This window comes from Contarinia nasturtii, unplaced genomic scaffold (genome assembly GCF_009176525.2).
Source record: "Contarinia nasturtii isolate CC-2019 unplaced genomic scaffold, AAFC_CNas_1.1 Cnas_scaffold_1240, whole genome shotgun sequence".
Taxonomy (NCBI): domain Eukaryota; kingdom Metazoa; phylum Arthropoda; class Insecta; order Diptera; family Cecidomyiidae; genus Contarinia; species Contarinia nasturtii.
The window spans coordinates 1,970,485-1,993,942 of record NW_022198581.1 but is presented as its reverse complement, the minus strand read 5'-3'; the positions used below and the strand labels follow the sequence as shown (position 1 = coordinate 1,993,942).

The following is a 23,458-nucleotide window of genomic DNA, read 5'->3' as shown; positions in this document are numbered from 1 at the left end:
CGATTCCATACAATATGAATATAAATCAATCATAGAGGATTTTCTGTTAGCACATTGATAAAATGAAATTTCATTTAATTATTTTTCTACATAGATATGGTTATGTGTTGCACACAAAATAATGGAAAAGGCAATGTGCATTTAATAAGGAAGTACCAAACGAGTGTAAATCTTTTGCTTCATCACCGTGAAAATTGAATTTAAAATCACCAATATACATTGAATGAAATGGGCATTATTGTTTCTCACATACAAATGCATACGCATGACACATAATTGGACAATGTGTGGATATAATATCGATATGTTTAGCATGCCGAATCGAAATTTTCTATGTCGAACACAAAACAAAAGGGAAGCAGCATTTTGGACGTTCGAAAGAATAAAGAACGATTCTCTCTTGATTTTTCTATGTTTTTTTTCGTGTTTCTTTTCGACATTTTTTTTTTGTGTCATGATTCTTTTCGGTGTATTGAGCTCTTCCATTTGAAAATTCATTTATTAATTTTTGTTTTGTTTCGATTGATTTGTGAATATTTTTTGATCGTCTCACTCTTGCAAGCATTTCAGTTTCTATATATATTTTTGGTGATTTTTCATTCGTTACGTTAGTGAAGCTCTTTTGTTCTCGAACTCATCATCTTTTTGTCGTTCGGTATATGTATTTGTGTAGCAGAGTAGTTAACGCAAGAGTTAGTTGGTCTTCGGTTTAATGCCGGTAAACTTTTTTCTTATTTTCACGCATTCTGAAACAATGCATTAGACGCTGGCACACAACAACAACAACAACAACAACAACAAAATAACATAGAACGCATCATCACAGTATCATCACGTTCCGTGAACATTCAATGGCGTGTATTCATGCCTTATTGACTTCCTTGAATCGGAAGATTGACAATCATTGTGATTTAATTCGATGTGCATAATTTTCACAACAAAAACAACAACTACAAAAACGAACACATTGAAATATTTTTCAACTGTTTTTGATCATCATAATTCTGATGAACATTTTCGTTCATTGTTTCTTCGGCTTATTCCAGATTTTTGTTTCTTCTTCAGATTCGTCTACTTGTAGCATTTTTCGGTCGTTTGATTTGCGGTTTGTTGTGTGTGTGTGTGTTTTTTTTTTGTCATTCATGTAAACGTTATTTAAATGATAAATGACTATGAAGTTTTTTTTCATTATTTTTTTTACTTTGTCTTTTCACCTCTTGGTTTTATTTTAATTGTGATTTCTCTCTTCGGAATCCCAACATTTTATTCTGTTTCGTTTTTTTTTTGTCAAGCAATAACAATGGGCAAATGGATCGAATATGAAAAGCAATAGAAATAATACGCTCCGAAATAATTACTAATTTCAGATATATTATTTTTTTCCTCTATTTTCTATCGCTTTATGTTATTTTATTTTTTCCATCGAGATCTCAGTGGTGTGTACAATTTTTATGTATGCCAGGGCTTAAGCTCTTGTTCATCCCATCTCGTTCTATTTACAACGTGTTTTTTTTTTTGCTTCTCTCATTTGTTCTGTGTGCATTGTGTACTGCTTCCACTTACGCTCTATCTTAACGGATCGAGATGCTGTGTGCGTGTACGTGCGGATGAGAAAGAGAGATTTAAGAAGTTTCGGAAAACAAATAGAATTTTCGAAACAATAAAAGGCAGCAAAAACTAAATCTGATTCTTTTTATTTTCTCTCTCGCTCTATCTGGATTCTTTGCGTTCATTCATTACACATTTTTTTTGTTAAATTCGGCGAGTGCGCGCTTATTACAAAAATACATCCAAACACAATCGGTTTTCGTTGTTTTCATTTTATTTTATTTTCGGTTTGGTGAGCTTGGGTGCTGTTTTTTTTTGTTTCTTTATTGTTGGCAAAGACAATGGACCATCTCAGAGCAAATAGAACAAATGCAAAAATATTTAATCCTATGCCACGAAAGATTTTCATTCATTCCACCTTTGTCAGTTTCCTGGCCATGGATAAATTCCGCATTAAATAAATATACTCTCTGCATACATATGCATGCGTTGTGAGATATTAATTGTTCTTGTGCGCGCACACACACATACAATATCAGCTATGGGTACATTCAATTGTCCGGTTAGCGCTGTCTGTTTTTGAATGGACCTTTTTGATTTTCTATTTACTGGCTGTGGATATGACAACATTTTTCAAATTAACAAACGCTTTAAATTAATTATATAGCAATTTCATTTCGACAGTTTGAACTCATAAATCTTGATGGAAGAAAAAATATATAGGCGGCTAGTCTCGTTCGACTATACGTTTTAATTTTCGGTTTCCAATACAAAAATTGTCGTTACACAAATGAAAAAAAATTGTCATTTTAATGTTTATAATTGCTTTTTTGCTCCCTCTTTCATCGTCATTCCACCAATTATTGTCATTCTCTTGGCTCAACTAATTGATCTTCCGGTAATTGTTTTTCAGAGATTTTTTTTCTGTTAACGCCATTGACAGGAGAAAAAACTTATGTGAGCATTTATTAATATCATTCGACTCAATGTCAATTACACAAACACACACACAAAAAAAGTCTAAACCAAAGGAGAAACGAAACGTTCACAATGAACTTCTTTCCAATTTCAATGCAATAAAATGTGATCATAGACATGTTCACTTCTTAGCCAATATCGTGACATCAATTTATTTGTCTGGCTAAACGGAATGAATGAACCAGACGATCGAATTGCAGACTGAATGATGTGAAAAATACGACGAGCGAGAGAGAGAGAGAGAGAGAGAGAGAGCAAGCAAGATAGAGAGAAGTTTCGAGGTGCAAATAAAAAACCCGAATAAATGACCATAAAATAAGTGGATCTCTTTTTCTCAATCGCACCGCATAAAAAATATTTCATTCATTCAAACAGTGTTTTCTGTTACCTCGATTTGTCGGTGGAAAAAGGCGATTAAAATAATAATAAAAAAAACAACAACACTTACACGCTTGAAAATGAATATGAATTCAAAAAACATTGCATCCAAGGGCTGTTGCTTGCACCAGAAAACTAAATGCGATGTGCACAACACCAACAGTCAAAATAAGCAACAACAATAAAAATATGAACCGTATACAAATAAAACCGCTGCGAGGAGACAAAATACTCACACAAATTTTATGCTATCCATTGTGTAATTGTATTTACTGAACCGTATGACGGAGATAAAGACAAACCGCAGGTACAAAGTAAACGGTAAATGAAAAAGAAAGCAAAATGGCAAACACGAGGAAAAAAAAACAACATCGAAAAATTGTGCAGGGTGATACACTATGAAGACGGTGAGTGTGTCTCAAATGGCAACATTTTGACTTTGACCAACATGAAAAAAAAAAAAAAAAAAACAACAACCGTGTGCCGCAAGGAGACAGACATAAAGAGAGACTTACACACCGAGCAGAATAAAAAAAAATTTGAACGTAACCCACAATCGCCTTCACAAACAACTGATTCTCCCGCAGCAGATACACTCAATCGTTCTCATTGCAGTGAACGAAAAGACAAACTGATGGAAAGGAACAACTGGTAAAAAAATAGCAACGAATTGTTCAAAAGGGTGCACATTTGGTGCGACCGAGAAGAAATACTAAAAACATCAAGAGTTTGTTGATGGCTACAGAACACCACCTAGCTGCTGATAATGTGTGGCATTTTTCAGGACCTTTCGCTAAATTTTTCTATTGTTTTGCTATACTTTTCTCTCTCTCTCGTCTGCTCGCTCTCGCTCAATTCCTTTTTTACAGATCGTGTATCGTTCCATCGACGTTGTCGTTATTGCTGTTATTATTATTTTTTTCTCTTTGAATGTTGTTGTTTTTTGACTGGACCTTTTGTATTATTTACTTTCATGTGACTCCTTTGGCTATGTTTGTGTGTGTGTGATTTTTGTACGCTGTCGCAAGTTTATTGTTCTTGCTCGCTTGAGATTAAATTCCCTTTCCTGTTTTTTCAGGCCATGCTCATTTCTTTCAATTCAATTTTCTGAACTGCACAACAATTTCCTATTTTAACATTTTTTCGATTCTTTTTTTTTTGTTTCGAAAAATGAAGGAGAAAAAGAAGAAGGGACGATTCGTGTATGGTTTTTTCTATCAGTCGTGTATGTATGTGTGTTAAAGTCAATCTTTCCATCGATACGCTTTGTGCTTGCTCTTTTCGGCTTTTATGCTGTCGCAACGATTTGGATCCGATTATCTCTGAACAAAAACAGCTTGTTTTGTTGCATATGTGAAAGAGTTTTTGAGAGGGAGTTAGAAGGAAACTTCAAGAAGTGCCTTGAAAATTTTCAACATGCCGTAATACGTGTATTCAAAATGTAATGATCGTTTTTTTAGAAGTTTTAATGAAGATAAACGAAAGGGATGAAAATACACATTTCACAATGAAATGAAGTTATTAGCGATAAAGTATTATTGATTTTGTTATTAAAAAACTATTTAGCAAACACACAGTAAACAAAAATCGCTTTTTTGTCGTCGTTGTCGTCGTCGTAGCACGATGTCTCATGAAAAACAAATAATACGAGATGAACCTGTTTCATTATTTCTCTTTATATGTATAAATAATTAACAGTCATTATTCATGTGTGAACGACGAAATATATATCTCAACAAAACAAGCAGAAATTAGTCAAGCTATGAATTTGCATCCGTTGACAAAAACCATGGTTCAATTGGTTCGCTTTCTCGTTACCTCTTTTTCATTGTGAATTTTAATTCAATAATTTTGCTAATTAATACTAATCGAATAATGGCATCAATACAAATGCGCAACTAAAAATTTTTGAGCAAATAATACAATTTTGCTCCCTTCCCCCTATCGACAATGATGATGGGAGTATGTAATGATGACTTCTAACGGCAAATTATTCATTGTCATTGTTCTCAATTTTTTTTTTCTTCTTCTTTCAACGACATTTCGATCATTCAACACCGAAATGCTTGTGAACCACTTACGACGTAGTTATTATAATAAAAGATGAGGACAAAAAAGAATTCCATAGTTAATTGTCATTTCAGTTCAACCATTCAATTTATATATAAATTTGTATATGTTCGCCATTTGATGAGTGAACAGGCGAGAATGGGAGAAGAACAACAGAAAAAAAAACGACAACAACTAGCGATGAGTGTGCGTATCGATACATTTACTCAAAAAATTACTCAACCATATCATTTCCTACGTTTGCATTCGTTAATGATATAATTACGATCAGTACATTTAAATCCACATATTATTATTAATAACAACAATAATTATAATAAGTAAGAGAAAAGAAAATCGAAATATCACACATTTAGTCGCATGTCTTGAAATCAAAATGGAACGCGTTTATTCGTGGTGTTGTTGTTATTGTTTGTCGATTTTTTTTCTTGCTCTTTCAGTTTCCGTCATTCCTGCGCGTTTATCTTCAGATGCGGTTTATTGTCAACGTCGTATGTTTGTCACATTCTAACACACATTGTGCATGTTATTGCCACATTTTGTTAGCAAATAACATACATACGCTCAACCATAGTTGAAATACAGGCACTGTCAATTAGAACAGCACTTTTTATACCGTTTAATAGATTTCTCTCTCTCTCTTGCTCACTCTATCTCGGTGATTCCGAGCGAAAAAGAACGATCGAATGAATTTTTGTTAATTTCCAATATACACATGGAATATTTAGATTATTATACTTATTAAATTCTTTTTGGGGCATGCGTAGCTCTTGATTTGAATAAATAAATGATTGAAATGAATTTTTTTTTTTCGATGAAAAATGTATCACCTTTATGGTTGGATATCAATTAGTGTATGTACATCGACTTGAGATTTGTGAATTTAAGCCATAAGCACTCAGTGTGTGTACAGTTATCATGTATTTGAAAGCACCAAATGGAAGCGCTCTTAAGCCGAATAAGTGATAGATCGTCACGTCTCTTAAAACTAATCAATACCCTTTTTTTCGATTTAATTTATGTATAATATAATTTTTTTTTCTTGGTTGGCGCATTTTTCTTACAATTTTTTATTTTATTTTCGATTTTAGAGCGTTTAATCGTTCTCTTTTCTCGAAAATGAATGATTTTTGTCTCTTTTCGACGTTTCGCATTTGCAAACTGACAGTTTTGCACTCTTGTTGATTTAATATCATTGCTTTAATTTCTTCTTGCACAATGGCTTTAGATTTTATCGTCTCCATTTACACATCGGAATGTGTTCCACTGAATTTATATAGCTTTGGTCTGTCTACGCGAGTCAAGAGAGCGGAAGAGAGAGATAGAGAGAATTCTCGATTGTTTGGCTGTGGTGATGTTTGGTTGACTGCAATTTTTTAGCCATCCTGATATCTCATGCTTGTCTCGCGCTCGTTGTCTCCCTCTCTCTCTTTCTCCCATCGTATTCTGAGTGTGGTTATATTTTTTTCTCGACTTTTAATTTCTTTTTTCATCGCGGTGCTTTCACAGTTGCTGTTATTTTCTTCTTCTTCTTCGTTTTTGTGTTGGCCGCGTACAAAGATTGGTATGTAAATTGTCTGGTCATTAATAAATAACTTGAGGCAATGTAGCCGCCTTCGCAAATTATAGTCATATCCTTGTGTGTATATGACTATTCTTGTTTCATCGAACATTGAGATATCTAGTGGTTTTGTTGCGCTTCTCTCTCGCGTATAAATGTTAAATTGCTGCAAGTATGAGAGGAGATATATGGAAATATGCTCACCAAAAAGATGGATAGCTCTGAATATTGAGTTCATAAAATCGAATGAAATCGACAGCCATCATAAAAAAAAAAGCACAGATCTGCTGCATCAAAAAAACCAATTTACTCGTACATGCACACAAACACACACACCACTGTTAAACTGCGTAATATGTTTACGATCATATGGAATAACAACTATTGAACGTTTTATGAAATTGGAATTCAAAGCGTGAATTATCATTTTTTTTCTTCTTCTTCTTCTTTAAAACGAAAAAGAAAATCATGTGAAAAGACTATATAGTTCGGACTTTTTTCTTTCGATCAATTTTAAAACCAAACACAAAGACCATGTACTTACTATTTAAAAGCCTTTAATTAAATTAAGCTTGATTATGGATTTCGATATTGAAATGATTGGAACATGAACTAGTTGATAAATGAACGGGAAAATATGTTTAATATAGCACAAAGGCGTATCGATGATTTCAACTGAACGAAAATGTTCGACATCGATGTGGTATCAATTGGGGAAAAAGGCAAACTCTTAAAATATGCAAATGGATGAAACAGTAGACAAAAAAAGTGCAAAAAAAAAACAAACGAAAAATTCGGAAAAACAAAATTATATGTCACGGATAATTTGTAGCGAACGCTATCCATTTGCTGTGATAACTACGAACTGGCCATCACACAACGGTCGATGGTGGTTTTTTGTGTAGATAAACGCTATGTTCTTACTTGTATGCACCTTTTGATTATACTTTTTTTGTAATACTTATCGAGAATAGGGAACAGTTTTTATTTCGACATTCGTTATCATTTCAACCGAACAAAAATGTCCAAAAAAATATTTATATATGAGGTGAGCAAAGAAGAAATGAAAAAAATAGTATCCATTTTTGCATACAAGATGAAACTATGATTTTTAATTCATCATCCTTGCGATGGCATTCATTCAATTCGATTGCTATAATTTTGAGAGATTGCTTGATTCGTGCGCATGCAAAAATAAAAGCGCGTGAGATATTGCCCCTCAATAATAATTCAATATATGTGCATAACCATAATTATACATCGACATTGTATGATACGACACGTTTCAGGATCTTCTCTGAAGAAGAAAAAATATTGCAATTTAATTGGAAGGAAGTGGAGAAAAAAGTGGTCGTACAGATATCCAGGCGCAAAACATCAAATACATCACTTCGGATAGTGTAACGTATATGTCAAAAAAACTGAAATTAATTCGTTATAAATATCGGCATTTCATGGGTGATCCATACAAGAGACCGAGAGAACAAAAGAAAATACGGGCGGAACATCGGTATTGCTATGCATAAATATTTTTTATAATGTATAGACAAAAATGTGCGCTGCTTACGGCAACCAATTATGATTTGATAAATTAATTTTTTTCGCATTCTTGCGAGTGTACATATTTCTTCTTTTTTTCTTCTTCTGTTGAGTCTTTTCAATCTTCCGCTGTGATTTCCCTTCCCGATCGATCGCAAAATGAATGGTTTTCCGTACATTTTTCATTCGTACTTTTCACGAGTAGAAAATCGGGCTGGGCTGAAATGCTGAATTCAATTTAATTATTCGTACATCAGTTGTCACGAATGAGATCGATGAAAAAAAAAAGAACGGCGGAAGGACATTTTTGGTGCATCGACACTGCATTTTAATTGAAATTGCATCATTTCGAACACAAATAAATAGGAGAAAAAGCAGAGAAAATACGACGATTGGTCGATAATAATAGTTGCTGGTATATTCATCGCTGCGGCTCTTTTCTTAGCTCAAGTAAATTAAGGAATGGAAAGACATAGAACGGCATAGAGAACATACATTCCATGCGCATTTTTTTTGGTGTGTTTGTGCAATCGATTGAAACGGCAAAAAACATGTGTTGTGTGTGGTGTTCCTTTTCTTTCACCTCTCAAATTCGACATTTACGTCTTCCTTTTTTTGTGAATGTGCATCAAATCGCCTGTTCGCACTTAAAACAACGTGATCGAGTATGGTGATGTACAGAACATCAGAACATCAGAATAAAGCACACAAATTCTCACAGATAATGGCATTAAGAGAAGATGAACGTACGAGAGATGAACAGAAAAAAAACACACGAGAAAATATGAGCGATACACACATAAATCCAATCCGAAAATAATAATATGTAATAATGAAAATATAATAACTGCGAAAATGTAATAACACCGCACTCAGTGTGTGTGATATACACACATAGCGAATACAGACTCTTCAGCGCCGAGGAGATGCAATATGGCTCTCTCAAAAAGAATGAGATGAAAAATGAAAGCATGAAAAATATTGTCTGTACAATAAAGTAACCGAATTCAGTGTGAGCGGGTGTGTGTGCGTGCGCGCGCGCGTGAGCGAACTCTTTTTCACTCCTTATAAATGCGCATCACACAAACAACACAGCACACACCGTCAGCGACGCGAGATATCAGCGACTGAAGGAATGAATTAAAATATTAGTGAAGTGGTATCGCTAATTTTGATCAGATTTATTCCGTTGCTATCATTATTAGTGCGAGAGAGTTGTTGTGCTCTTTCTCTTTGTTCTGATTTGACTTTGGGGCAATTTCGGTTACGTACAGCTCATTTTTTTCATTCTTTTGGCTGCATGACGTTTTTTTTCGTATTGCTCTCTCTCTCTCTCTCGTCTTCGAAAGCATGATCGGAATTCTTTTGCATTCTTTTCGTTTGCTATTGCTCTTGCTTATTTTCATCATTGTTATGATTTGTTCGTGTATATGAGCAGAATTAATTCGTCGCGAATTCAGAATTACTCAAGAGACATTGCTACGGTGGAATAGCCAAAATATGAAGGTGAATAAACAGATAAACTACATTAGCAGCCAATTCTTTGTTTGTGTATACAAAACGAATGAGTCAGTTGATTTGAGTCAATTGTAAATCTGCACACCCACACATCCAATCGATGAGAACAATTACACAATTTTTTTTTCTCTTTCTGGATTTCGTTTCGTTTATGTTTTGTTGCTGTTGTTTGATTGAAAATAAATCACAACAAAAGAAATTTTCTGAGTCGAACGAAGAAACGTTCGAATGAAAACATTCAAACAAATAATAATAATAACAACAACACACACACACACACCACTCGCGATTGAACAAACGAAAATCAATCTCAATCATTTAAGTGCAATCGCAAATTCTAGTTTGCAATTTGATTTCCACCGGCGATGACTATCGCACAATTAACTAATATCTACTATATAATTTCAACTACAATTGATCGATGGTTTCGATGCATTTTTCTGCAGATTGACTTTTATAATAGATCGAGTAAATGTTTCTGTTTTTTGTGTGTGTGTAGATTATCTGTGCTTGTTGTGATTTTTTTTCTCTTCTCGATATTCTCTCCGCGAGCGATAATGCAATCAACTACATTGCATATATTTCGTTATTTTTTTTTTCTAGTTGTGTTGTTCTCATCGATCGGACCTTTCTTCTCTGAAATATTCACATTTTGATAAATATCAAAGCGATTGTGCCCTGCACAATCGGCCAATTTCTTTGGCTGTGAAAAATAGGAAACGAGCAAAAAATGTTAATTTCAACTGAATTTATGAGAGAATTTGCATTGCGGTTTTGCCAATTAAAGCCGCCAATTGCGCGAACTGCATGAGTCAGTTTGATTTGTCACTTCGAGGGAAATTCGACGAATTTAAAGCAATCATATTCTCTCTTTTTTTTGTTTCTTGCGCGGTTATTGTTATTTTCATCTATGTAAAAACTTATTTTCGGCTAGTCGCTGCGCGAAGCGATCATACTGTGTTGTTGTTATTATTATAGTTGTTCTTTTTTTTTCGGGTAAAAATCCATAGCGTTCAAAATCACGAAAATTTATGGTTCGATAGGCGACGATGATACAAACAATTGATTCAAATTCCTTAGCATATTGCTTTTGCATGTTATTTTTTTTCTCTCTCGTCTTAAATTCATTTTCATGCTTGTTCTCATTCTCATTCTCGATGGTTTGTGTAATTTCTGTGTGTGAGATCTCATCCACACTTGCATTAAATATGGATCCAATTGACTTGATCTCGGCATGCGTAAGATATTCGTTTTTAATCGAACCAAAAAGCATTTATTTTCCTTAAGTTTTTGCTTGAAAATTAAAAAAAAAAAACAGCCAAAAATAAAAGAAAAGAAAAACGAGAAATAAGAGCGACGAGTAAAAATTCGTCTTTTCCCGTGCTTCTAATTATAATGGATCGCACTCACGTACTGAGCATGAGATTATTTCATTGAATGGCCAAACAATCACGAGGCCAGAATGAATAACAACAGAAACAAAAATTAAGAATAAAAAAAGCAGCAGCAACAACAACAACAGCTCTTTCTACAAGAAAAGAAGAAGAATCACGAAATCAGGAGCCAATGAAGATTATACTTGTTTATTACAATTATTAAAATGAGGTTTTTTTCCCGGTTTCACTGTGTCTCGCTGGCGATCTAGTGGATTTTTGTTTTATTTTGTTTGGTTCATAATCGTCAAGGGCCAATGAAACGTATTGAGACACACACATCTATATATATATATATATCGAATGAGAAATGGTGATGTGAACAATGTAAATTCATTTATGCTTGACTTCGTTACAGTTTGATACGCAAATCAAAATCAATCTCAATAAAAATTATGAAACTAGCCTATAAAGTACGAGCGAAAGAGTGAGCTGAAATGATAGAAGGGGATATGATGAGCGCAAAACAATTCACAACCAAATCGAAGCAATCCAAACTGAAATGGAAATATCTTGAGAATTAAAATAAATTGAATGTAATGATATAATACGGATTGAGAGAGCGTACAGCGGCTCTTCACCGAATGGAAAATATAATCTCATGTACGCGGTGCGATGTGCGCGCGATATATGTGCGCGTATGAACGTTTTATCATTGGATTGGCTCACCGTGAACTACAACTACATGCCGAGTCAAACAAACGAGAGCATACATTTTATTCCATTATATTAAAAATAATTGACGCAAAGGTGGAAACACCACTCGTTCGAATCGCACATTGTATATAAAAGTATAGTTAATTTTCCTGAGAACGAGCCACTTCTTTTCTCTCTTTTTTTGGATTTATTTATTTATAAACTAACCAAAATATAAAACGGTAACAATGGCAATGAACGAATGTAACATATTTTTTGTGGTTTTCATTACACGAAACGCATTTTTTTAACCACAAAGTTGTGTATGTGTGTCTTGTGGAAAACCGAAATAAAAATTATCGGATAGAAATAAAATTGTACGTATAGTCTTTCTTTCGATATATTACTACAGCATATTTGTTGTTAATTTACTGTCATCGTTGTTGTTGTTGTTGCTGGAAATTGAACACAGCAATTGACTCTATCGTTCCGTAAAGTGTGTATGGGTTTAATTTTAATTTTTATGTTGCCCCACAAAATAAAGAGAAAAAAAACACAATCCATATTCAAATTATATGTTTCGGTAAATCGACAATCAAGAAACCGAGAGAGCGAGAATGCGAGAGAGAGAGAGAGAGAGATAAAAAGAGCAAGATCGTTATTTGAACATTTGCACAACGCAGAGAAATGCAAAAGAGAAGTAGTAGTGAGATTATATATTATATATGTTGCTATTGTTGAATTTATCATAGATGAAAATTGGGTGAAATTAATGCCAAAATGCATAAATGTAAGTTAACATAAGGTGAATTGAAACGCCAACATCATTATCACCAAATATGGAATAAAAGAATCTGAGATTTCCGAACCGTCGATTGAACGAACGGCGTTCTCAAAACGAAAGAAATGAAATAAACTTTCAACTTACCAGATTCGGTGATTGTGAACACGTCCGTTAATTCCAATGAGTCCAAATTTTCTTTAGCACGTTGCATACAGATTAAATGCTCGATTTGCATGTGTTGGAAGCTTTTCACATGCTGCACCATTCCCAAAATGTGGTTCGCTTTAAAGTTGCACAATTGACACATGATTACTTTGTTATTGTTGTTGCTGTTGTTGTTATTATTATTGTTGTTGGTTGTCGCTGATTGAGTTTGTGACGATGCACTGTTGTTGTTATCGGTATTTTCTTTGGTAGACGTATCGATTAAATCGTCAGTACTTTTGACACTGATCGCCGTGATTCCTGTCGCACTATCTTTGGCCGTATCATTTAGTTCATCTGCACTTTTCACGCTGATCGTTTGATTTGTCGCATTTTCTGTTCCTTCATTTTGTTGTGTTTCGCCATCGTTCGACTGATGTGAATCGGTTGTTGCATTGTCAATCGAACCGATCGCATCAACATTATCCGATGATTCATTCAATTTATCGATTGAATCGTGTGCATCATCGTTTGTCGCATTTTTCGGTGTGTCAATTGATGTTTTTGCATCGTTGTTATCATTCGATAATGATGACGTGGATACGGTCACCATTGTTGACACCAAATGATTGAAAATGATTTTCATGCTTTCGTGTCGCATATTTTGCGAGTGTAAATTCAATTTTTGAATTGAATTCGTGTAATAATCACAACAATTACACTTCAACTGCACCGTATTGTTACTATTATAGTTTATTTTGTACTCGTTACTTGTTCCACCCTCCTTGATATGATTGATATAGTTGAGTTTTTGTATGTGCTTATCAGTTTTGCTGTGCAATTGAAAATTGGCCTTCAATGTTGTCCTGTAATTGCACAAACGACATACATAAGTCGGTTGGTGTTGTGATTTATTCGTTTCGTTGATAATCAACATAACATCTTGTTGATTTTGTCGCGATCGATCGATTAGTAAATGTTGATTGAGCTCTTCGATTTGATTGGTATTGAAATTGGCGCAAATGAGACAACTGTACATCGTTGTCGGATACAAATCCGTTTCAATTGGTGGCTCAAATGTATCGGGATTTAAACCAAAATCAGATTCAAGACCAGCACTTGAAATAGCACCGGCCGCTGCTGCTGCTGCTGCTGCTGCCGCCGCCGCCGATGTATTTGAATTATTTGAGCTTGCAACGGGCGAGATTCCATTTCCATTAGGATTTAAAAGCGGTGCGCTTGCATTTGTTGCATTCGCCGTTGCATTGGCCAATGGATTTTGAGCAGCTGTCAATGCTGCCGCTGATGGATTTCGATGATTTAGCAATTGAAAGACAAGTGCTTGATTGTACGCTAAATCGGCCAATGCCGCTTCTGGTAAAAATGACTGCATATTCGATAAATTACTTAGATTTTGTGCGACAGCCAAATGTTGCTGCTATTGAAATGATAAGAGAACGAGGGAAAAAACAGGTGAGAATAATTGAAATGACATCGATTTTTGGACATACTTCGTTAAATCTCTCTTCCGTTAATAAAAATCGTTTGTATGCACTGCCTACACTAATCATAGTTAGAAAATTACCTGTTGCTGTTGTTGTTGCTGTTGCAATGAAAGTGATGGTAATGCTGGTAATTGTGGCAATCCAGTTGACAGACCAGCGGCTGCTTGGCTTTGCTGTTGCAAGAAACCTAACGCTTGCAAATGCTTGATATTGTTCTCCAATACAGCCTGAAAGTTCAAGATATTCGAAAGGGAGAGAGAAAAAAAAACAATGCAAACTTATTAAATATTTTCCATAGATTGAAATTTTCTTTAGTCGCTACAAAAAAAAACACACTAATTCAAATCCAATTCATATCATTTGTTTGCAGATGAGACAGACAGAGAAATTCAGAAAGACAGACAGACAAAAGAGTCAAGAGAGAATTTTCAGTTTTTTTTTTTGTCATGAAACACAACACTCACCATATTGTGTGTATGCTTTTCGCTAGTCCAATGGATTCGCAAATTCCGCGCAACACTTGTTTCATATGAACAAACGCCGCAGCGGAACGATGCTTTTGGCTTATTTGAATTGGACAGATTTTGAGCTGCAGCCAACTGTTGTTGCTGCAAATAGGCAAACAAGTGTGAATCATCGAATTAGAATATAAAAAACACGAAATTCATCGATACATTTGTTTCATTTGTTTTGCATTTTTTTGTTGTTGTAAAGGGGGACTATGTATGTTATATTAATGTGTTAAAAATACGGATCTAATGAATAAGAATTGCCTACCTGAGCTTGTTGCTGTTGCTGTGTTTGCTGTTGATTTTGTTGATTTTGTTGTTGTTGCAAATTTGGCAATAAGATTTTTGGACTATCACGAATATCACCAGCACCTGAATTGGTCGTTCCGCTTGGAACGTTCGCACTCAGTGATGAGTTATTATTTAAATTTTGTGAATTACTCAATTCTTGCATGTTGTTCAAGTGCTTATCACTTTGCATATGGATCGACAAATTGCCTTTCGTTGTCGTCGAATAGTTACAGATATCACAACGGTACGGTTTGTAGCCGCAAGTATAAGATTCGCCGCGTGCTAAACGTGGATGTTGCTGGCCTAAATATAGACAAGCACCAAACGTATACAAAATAATAAAAATTAAATTACAAAATAGAGCAATTGCACGGAACGCATTTTTATTTTTTTTTTCATTTAAAAAGTGTTTTCTTTTTTTGGTTTTCGTTAAATTACCTGCTAAACAATATCCACAAGCACTTTCGCCGTCTGGATGCTTTTCACGCATGTGAATTTCCAGTGTTTCTTGATATTTGTAATGCCAATTACACTGTGGGCATTTCAGTGTTTTGCAAGAATTTCGCGTCGATATTTGTGCACCGGTATTCAATCGAGCCGAATTCAAAATAAGCTCGCATCTATAGATTTTCATGCCAAACGATAAATTTTGTTCAATTTTCATTTTTTTCAACGAGTTTGATGATAAATGTTAATTTTTCAAGAGTGACCAAGAAACACAACGATATAAGCGATAGGATTTAAAATGTACATACCTTGAACAATCGACTCCAAATGGTCTACCGTTCACATGTTCCGGACATGCACCAATTGTAAAACTAGGTGCTGGTTGACTTGTTGGTGATATGGTTAATGGTATGGTATCAGGTGGTGAAGTAGAAGCTATGAAAATCAAAACAATTTCGATGTCATTGATTTAAACCGAAATGTTTTCCATTTGTCAATGTTTTCTTAAATCGATTTTGGTTTCGTACCTGGTTCACGTTTTTGAGCTGGTTGCTGTGAATAATCGGTAATGTTTCCGTTGCCGTTTGGTGATTTGCTCGGAGTTCTTGGCAATCTTATGCTATCAGTTCCAATTCCATAAAAACTACACTCCAGCAATTCACAAGTCTTGCAATCGACACCTTTTCCATTCGGATGTTCGGGACAACCAGATTGTGCAGCCTGTCGAAGTTGATTCAATTGCTGTTGCTGCAGAAATGGAGCGAGCAATGAGGAAGTAAGCCGCTGTTGATGAATAAACACAACGAATTCATTTTTATTATTGTCGCATCTTAACGTTTCGGATACAATTGAGCTCTTTTTGAAGCCCTTTATGAAAGCCCTTTAATGGTGTATAATTGTTTCAATTTCGAAGTTGCTTACCTGCTGTTGTTGTTGTTGACTAATTAGATCATTTAGCGTTTTGCTGGCTGCACTGGCCGTTGAAACCGACATACCGACTAAACTGTTATTATTGCTATAAACAAATTGTTTTACATTAAATTAACCCGAAAGCATGAATGATTGGTAGAAAAAAGAAGAAATATTGAGGTGGACTCTTACGATTTCAGTGGGGATTCGTCGAATAGTTGTCGTGATTGCGATTGCGAATGAGGTGTAATCAACGGCGAAGAGGTGAGCTGAGGCTGTCATAAATGGAATATGTAATTTCGATCGAAGAATTGAAGTGTGTCTTGTTAATTTTGTTTTACCTGTTGTTTTTGCTGATCTTCAGTTAGTGATTCAACTGATGAGGAGAGTTCAGTACTATCGGAGAGATTATTTCGTCGTTGCTTCCGTTCGTCTATTAGATCGGTCGAATGATGCAGATGCTGGGCACTTAAATCATCTGCATCACTGTTGATCGTATGAGACTTTGACTGTGTATCCTTCTGTGGTTGCCTGTAATTTTTTTTTTTTAATTTCCATTTGGTCAGTGGCCATTTTTCTGGTTGTATTTCATTGTATTTGGTACGAAATCAATAAACTTACGTTGATCCAAGCGGTTGCAAAAACGATATTTGAGGCTTTTCGTCAATGTTCCGTTGTATAATGGCACTCGAATACTCTCGATTTAGTAAATTCTTTTCGTTTTCTTGTAAATTTAATGTATGCTCGGTATTTGCATGCAAACCAAACGATTTCGTATTTCCAAAGCTTAATTTACATATAAAACACATAAGTATTGGTTTTGTTATTTTGGCCGCTGATGATGCCGTCTTTGCATCTAAATTATTGCCAGCCGATGATCCACTACTGAGCTGCGTTACTGTGCTGTCAACAGCACCGCTCGATGGTATTAAACATTGAGCATCAATTGCTGATACAACACGAAAGGAATGAATTTTTGGATTATTTGGCGTCACTGGCAAATGAACACCTTCTGCAAATGAGCAAAAAAAAAGACACATATCGACATTCCAATGCAATTAATTAACCATTTGCACGAAATTACAAAGGTATAAAAAAAGGGCCAATTAATGATTTATGATTATTATTTTTTCAATCAATGTGTGGGCTCTGTATGTGTGTTTGTGAAAGAGCGCACACAAATTTATTGCCGAAAAAAAAACGAGTGGCACGCATAATAAAATTAATTGAATGGCGAATCTCAAATGAAATGTAATTAATTTTGAATTTACATTTAGCGATAAAGTTTGTATATAAAACCTATAAAATATATCTATAACAGCACATACCTGATGCACAATTGTCGGCCGATGAAATATTTGACAAGGATTCGTTTTCTGAATCAATTATATATGCACTGCCATCCGGATTGTAAACGATTTTACCTTGGAAACTTTCGACATCTGAACAAGATAATGGAGACGCGTCGTCTGAATCAAATTCCTATATTTGGATGCGACAAGACAAACGATCATTTTATATCGCGACCGTCAACAACGTATATATGTGCGTGTGCAACAAGCAAAATGCCCAAAATCATTCCGTTGCAGCGCAAATATAACAACGCCAACGAGCAGGAGCGTAAATGAAAAGAAAGAGAAAAAAGTGAAGAAAAAAAATTAATGGAAAATGATTATAATTCATATATTATTAATATAAATGATGTGTTAGACTCTTATTGCAATTTATTGCTTTATTCAATTTGGTTGTCCCTCTTTTCCTTTCTCTCTCTGTCTCTATCTGTCGGAGAATATATTCAACGGAAATTGTTTAAGATATTTTGTTGCAAAGCTCTGTCCCGGTGCAAGATTGGTGCGATTGATAATGCTAGTGATTCGAAACTGCGACCCGATATACACACACTTAAAAGCGATACCATTGTCATATAAATTCCCCCCTCCCTCTCTCCACAATCATACTGCATATTAAGTATGTTTTCTTCCCTACACTTTGTAGTCTTCTTCTGTTTGCCGCTGTTTCGTGCATAAATTATATGAATTTTTAATTATTAAAATCGTTTGCGCCCAAACGCAAGCACCGAGCACAATAATAGCGAAGCAAAAAAAAAGTGAGAATAAATGGCTTAACCAAAAGAATGAGAAAGCACAAAAAATTACAACAAGGAATATATCGATATTAAGGAAAAATAAGAGGGTGCGATAATGCCTCGTTTAATGTTCGATAACCGAAAGTCGTCGAAATGAAAATGTGTGTATGTACCGTTCATATTATGTGTGGGATGCTTTAAAAAAAAGACAAAACAACGAAAAAATAAAATGAGAGAGAAAAAAATCCGACAAGGAAATTTAAGAGTATGAGAATAGAATGAGAGTGGAAAAAAATGTATCGAAGTCGAAGTGGTTGGTAATTTGAAAATTGCGGGAGCTCAATTTAATGTGACCAGCGTGTGCTAATAAGTGTGAAATAAATGTAATCTAAGTAAATACACACACACACACTGATGAACATTACACCGAATACGCGGTTGTCGCCACAACTAAACAATTCGACTGACATTCGAAGAATTTGAACAGTTGAATGCTAGTCCGTGAATGCATGAATCGGTAAAATGGATAGAGAGGAAATCGCAGCCGGTGTCTGAACGGCACACTTATAGATATAAAAAAAAAGAGATGCAATTCAACATTTGTACAGAGTGAGAGAAAAAAAAAACGTAGGAAAAATTTAATTGGTACAGTTTGTATGCGTGGTGTCAATTGGATTGCTTTTCTCTTCTTTCCTACAAAGCGTGTAATTGAAAATATAACGCGGATTTTTTTTTGTTCATTCACGCCGCCCGTTCCTCTTCTTCTTCCATTCGTTTATCTCAATCTCAGTCGATGAGTGTTTGGTTCTGGATGTTCAATTCTCTGTTTTATTTTGTCGATTCTCGTTCAGCGCTCAAGCCGATGGGTAAATTTAATGTTCCATTTGCTCGAATGCATTCCAATTGTGTTTTTGGGTGTGAAAATGTTGTTGCCCGTGCGGCAAGCAAAAGCATGCGAAACACCAAATAAAAATTGTTTCACATACACACCGCATACGATCAACTCAATTCAAATGTTCATTTCCTCTTATTTTTTCGAGGGTTTTTACGTTTTTTTTTTGCTGTTGTTGTAAATGTGGTAGTTGCTTTTTTCATCCGTGCTGATTGAAAAATGGAAAAACGGCAAAAAACGGAAAAAACTAAAGAAAGAATGCTACCGTCACTTTTTTCGATTTACCAAAATGGTCATAAACAAGAATCAGTACAACCCCATCGTTATCAAAAAAAAAAGACGAATCGTGATTACACGTTCATTGTCACCTATAATTTCTGAATTGCATTCTATTTTTGTTGGTTCCGAACAATCGACAGTAGAGCTGCTGTGAATTTTCCGCATGCTCAGATATCACTTTCACACACTGCGTCAATTCCACAATCGCCTCAGATGTTCGCATTGCAATAATAAACAAGAACAGTGGCAATGACAAACAATCGAAAAAGGTGCAATTAAATATTCAGTCAACCGCTTCTTTCGAATCGAATTTTTAAAATGAAGATTAAAAAAAAAACGGAGTCGTATCCGTGACATATGAGCATATGCCCCTTTTGTTTGTTCAACTTGAATTTGAAAGAGATAGAGAGGACGAGTATTTGATTCTAGTGTCTTTAGTTGGTCTAAATAACGATAATTTTCTACTAGATTTTATAGTAAACCAATTGTTTTTTAACTTCTGGTTTTTTTAAATCAGCCAATAGCTATTGTCTGTGCGGATTTTCAACAGAGAATCTCTTTCTCTTCGCTTTGTCTTTATAGTGGCCGCGTCGATATTCTCTGAATCTCATGAAGGGCTTTTCTGGTTTGAAACAGGTTTTCATTATTATGTCTATTACTTGATCGCATATAGCATGTATTAACATGATAAATTTGTAATTGTGCCCTGCTAAGTGTGTATAGAAATTCCACGAAAAGCAAAACAAAAGACCATGGATAAAAACGTCACACAACGCCGCCGTACTCGTCGTCATCGTCGGTTTTTCCATTTGGGGTTAATCAACATGAAAACTTCTGGTTGGGAGAGCGGGCAAACGATTAAATGGTTGTTTCAGTAGCATAAAAACGACCGATAAAATTGACATTGTCAAGAGTGGTGGTGCTGTTGTTGTTGCTGATGTTGTTGTTTTCGTTGTCGTCATCATCAGCGTCAATCGTGAATAGGGTACGAAATACCGTAAAGGAATCAGGATATGAGAATCGAATGATGGAATAGTACCCAATTCTCGCCTCAATCGAGCGGCAATTTCGACGTGATTTAACGTACACAATGCATATCAACAAGTTGAGTTGAGAGAGACTTTTTTGTTTGCCATCATATTCTTTTATTTCGATTGTTTTGTGTTTTTCCGTATCGGATTTCAACGTGAAATGGTTTTGCGTAGAATTGCTAACACAACAACGCAACCAATTTGGTTTTAATGTGAAATAATGGAAAATGGAATGAAAAAAATCAAACATCATTCGAGAGTGGCGACAATTCAACACGTTTCACACAGCTTCATTTTAATTAGTTTTTCGAAGGTAAAGACAAAAGTTAAATGTACGGTTGTGCGATCGCATTTTGAAATCGGTTTGGAAAACACTGCAGTGTTATATTGTTTGGAGGCAGAAAAACAATCGAGAAAAAACAGTTGCTTTCACCTCTTTTTTTTTTCAATGTCTGCTGTCAATTAAAATAATAGTTTTGAGCGAAATGTGCCACTTATTTGATGTACTATCACCATAATTTGCCTGTCTGCATAGACATAGGCGTTCTACGAACAACCGTATATCCTGACTTATGCGATAGGATACGCATTTGTTGCACAATGTTTGTTTATTTCATTGTTCTCTCAACACTCGGCTTATTCTCGCTCTCTCGCTCTTAGTTGAGTGCATTTTTAACTGTTTTAAGTATTATTTGTTATTTTCCGCGTAGGAAAAAAAACACGGAAGGGTTGCACACACCACACCATGCATTCTGTTTAATACAATCGACTGAGCACCACACAATCTTTACGAAATTCGTTTAGGCATACATTATGTGTACATGCATTTTCATAGATGAAGTGAAAAATATCATGTTTTAATTGAATAGTTTTGTTCGTTAAATAAAGTATCACCCATTTGCTCGTTCGTTGCATTTTATCATCGTCTTCATCACACTATATTGATGATGACCTGAATGGACAAACAAACAAAACGCATACAAGCACGTTTAAATGCGTAAATAGAAAATGCACACGCAATCGTCGGTTATTCATATCGTGTATCGTAAATAGGAAGACTCGTTTTAACGCGGGGCACGCATAAAATCTCGACACTGCTCATAATTAATACGCACGCATATACATGTAACATACATAGTTCTTTCACTCTCATCAGACTGTGGTGCATATTCATAAATGAAACGGGAATGAAACGTCAACGGATCATAAATGGCTTATTTGTTCGTACAGCAAAATATACATTTGCTGTTACACACAGACATTTCGACTCCTTTGTTGGCTGTATGATTTCATACACATTTTCTATTTCTTCGACTAACCGATTTCTTCATGTCGCTGCTGGTTCTCTTTTTTCTTCGCTCATTTGCCTTTGTTCAAGCATTATAATTTTACTTTCCTCGAACTATGTTCGATTTGCACGATTGGATTTAATATCGAAAGATAGAGTGAGGTGGGTATAGACAAACGGCTAAATAGAAAGAACATAAATGAAATATCATAGCAAGCGTGCACATAACATGTATCCTTTATTGGTGATTGCGTATTTTAAATATATGCAATGTGATTCGGAATGGAATCGTTCGACATGTCGCACTGTTCATTTTGTAAACCATCATCATTGACGGTACACACACTTACATAAACTGTGTCTTCGTCTTGGTCTCGATAATCGTGACTTATGGTGAATTACTCACTGCCTAGCCCGATTGCATATGTGTTCTCAACAACAGAAATAATACATGTACGAACATGATTTATTTCAAATAGTTTCATCGCTTTTTGGGATGATTCTCTAATAGAGAGCAGCAAAAATGAACGAACGATAGTGAGAGACAATCGAGGCCCATACTCAATTTTATTACGTTTGCAATTCGAAAATTTTGTATGCGCTCGGCAACGGCAAAGCACACATATTTTGCCACGATATGGCGTGTATCGAGACACTCTCTTTCCTTCGCTCTCTCGCTCTCTCACTCTCGACGAAGACGATGATGGCAGGCAGGCTAAAGAAAATTTAATATTAAAAAGCGTGAATGTTGCCCGAGCTGGTTTCTTGTGAGTGAAAATGTCATGATTCCTTGCATTGTTTTCTATTGTAACTATACAAGCGTGTATGTGTACGGCGTGGTTTTTTCCTGTTCTTTCTGTTCGATAAACTTGTACATTTAACGCGATCGAAAAACAATAGCACGTTTTCTTGCCTCGTAAACACGTTCAAATGGATTGGGAGAGAGGAGAGCTAGAGTCGAGCAAGAAAGAGAGAGACGAAGCGAAAAAACAAAAGCCGGAAAACACATATAGTCCGAAGAATAAAGGACCGTGTGTATAATATGTAACCATTTATTAAGGCGTCCGATGTGTTTCCACAGGCCATAGGCAGCAGGAGTTGACAAATGAAACGAACATATAACGAAAAATTAAATCAAAATGAAAAGAAATTAAACAAAGACCCGGGCGCAAAGAATGAGCGCACAAAACGAGATTTTGTTGGTGCACAATAATAGAGAGAAAAAAAAGAGAGACCAGTGACATTGGTTTAAATAAGGGTATGTTAAATACATTAAAACATACTCAACGGTTGAAATGGATCATAATTAAAAATTGTATCGCAAAAGCCAGCACATGTACGCACATGCACGCACAAATGAATCACAGCCGAACATAACAGCATAATAATTGCAGCATATGTTCATATGGTATATGTATGTGGTCTAGTAGAATGTGAAAATGATATTGCTGTGCCGCGAGAATTTTTACTCATATGTGTATGCCCTGTTCTGTCTATACAAGCTTATTGTTTTGCGTTTGTATTGTTTTTTCTCTTTTCTTTTACAAGACGACGCAACCCAACCGTCCGTCGTTTTGTCTGTGAAATCTATGCAACGCATAAATTTTCGTTTCATTAAATTGTGCAAAATGT

At 35.2% G+C, this 23,458-nt stretch overlaps 1 protein-coding gene across 9 annotated transcripts in view; it reads right to left on the bottom strand.

Annotated features, from left to right (window-relative positions):
* The window catches only part of LOC116344992 (zinc finger protein 2), a 135,486-nt gene that overhangs the window by 13,157 nt on the left and 98,871 nt on the right, over nucleotides 1-23,458 (bottom strand). For 7 of the 9 annotated variants that reach the window (XM_031773939.1, XM_031773938.1, XM_031773936.1 and 4 more), the window contains 12 exons: nucleotides 17,579-17,732; nucleotides 16,872-17,262; nucleotides 16,592-16,781; nucleotides 16,443-16,525; nucleotides 16,263-16,356; nucleotides 15,869-16,124; nucleotides 15,650-15,776; nucleotides 15,333-15,514; nucleotides 14,872-15,197; nucleotides 14,559-14,702; nucleotides 14,175-14,321; nucleotides 12,590-14,027 (listed from right to left, as the gene is read on the bottom strand). In XM_031773939.1, the coding sequence (XP_031629799.1) occupies nucleotides 12,590-14,027; nucleotides 14,175-14,321; nucleotides 14,559-14,702; nucleotides 14,872-15,197; nucleotides 15,333-15,514; nucleotides 15,650-15,776; nucleotides 15,869-16,124; nucleotides 16,263-16,356; nucleotides 16,443-16,525; nucleotides 16,592-16,781; nucleotides 16,872-17,262; nucleotides 17,579-17,732 (3,532 nt within the window). The remainder of the gene's footprint in view (nucleotides 1-12,589; nucleotides 14,028-14,174; nucleotides 14,322-14,558; nucleotides 14,703-14,871; nucleotides 15,198-15,332; nucleotides 15,515-15,649; nucleotides 15,777-15,868; nucleotides 16,125-16,262; nucleotides 16,357-16,442; nucleotides 16,526-16,591; nucleotides 16,782-16,871; nucleotides 17,263-17,578; nucleotides 17,733-23,458) is intronic. The other 2 variants (XM_031773933.1, XM_031773935.1) reach the window with 2 other exon arrangements.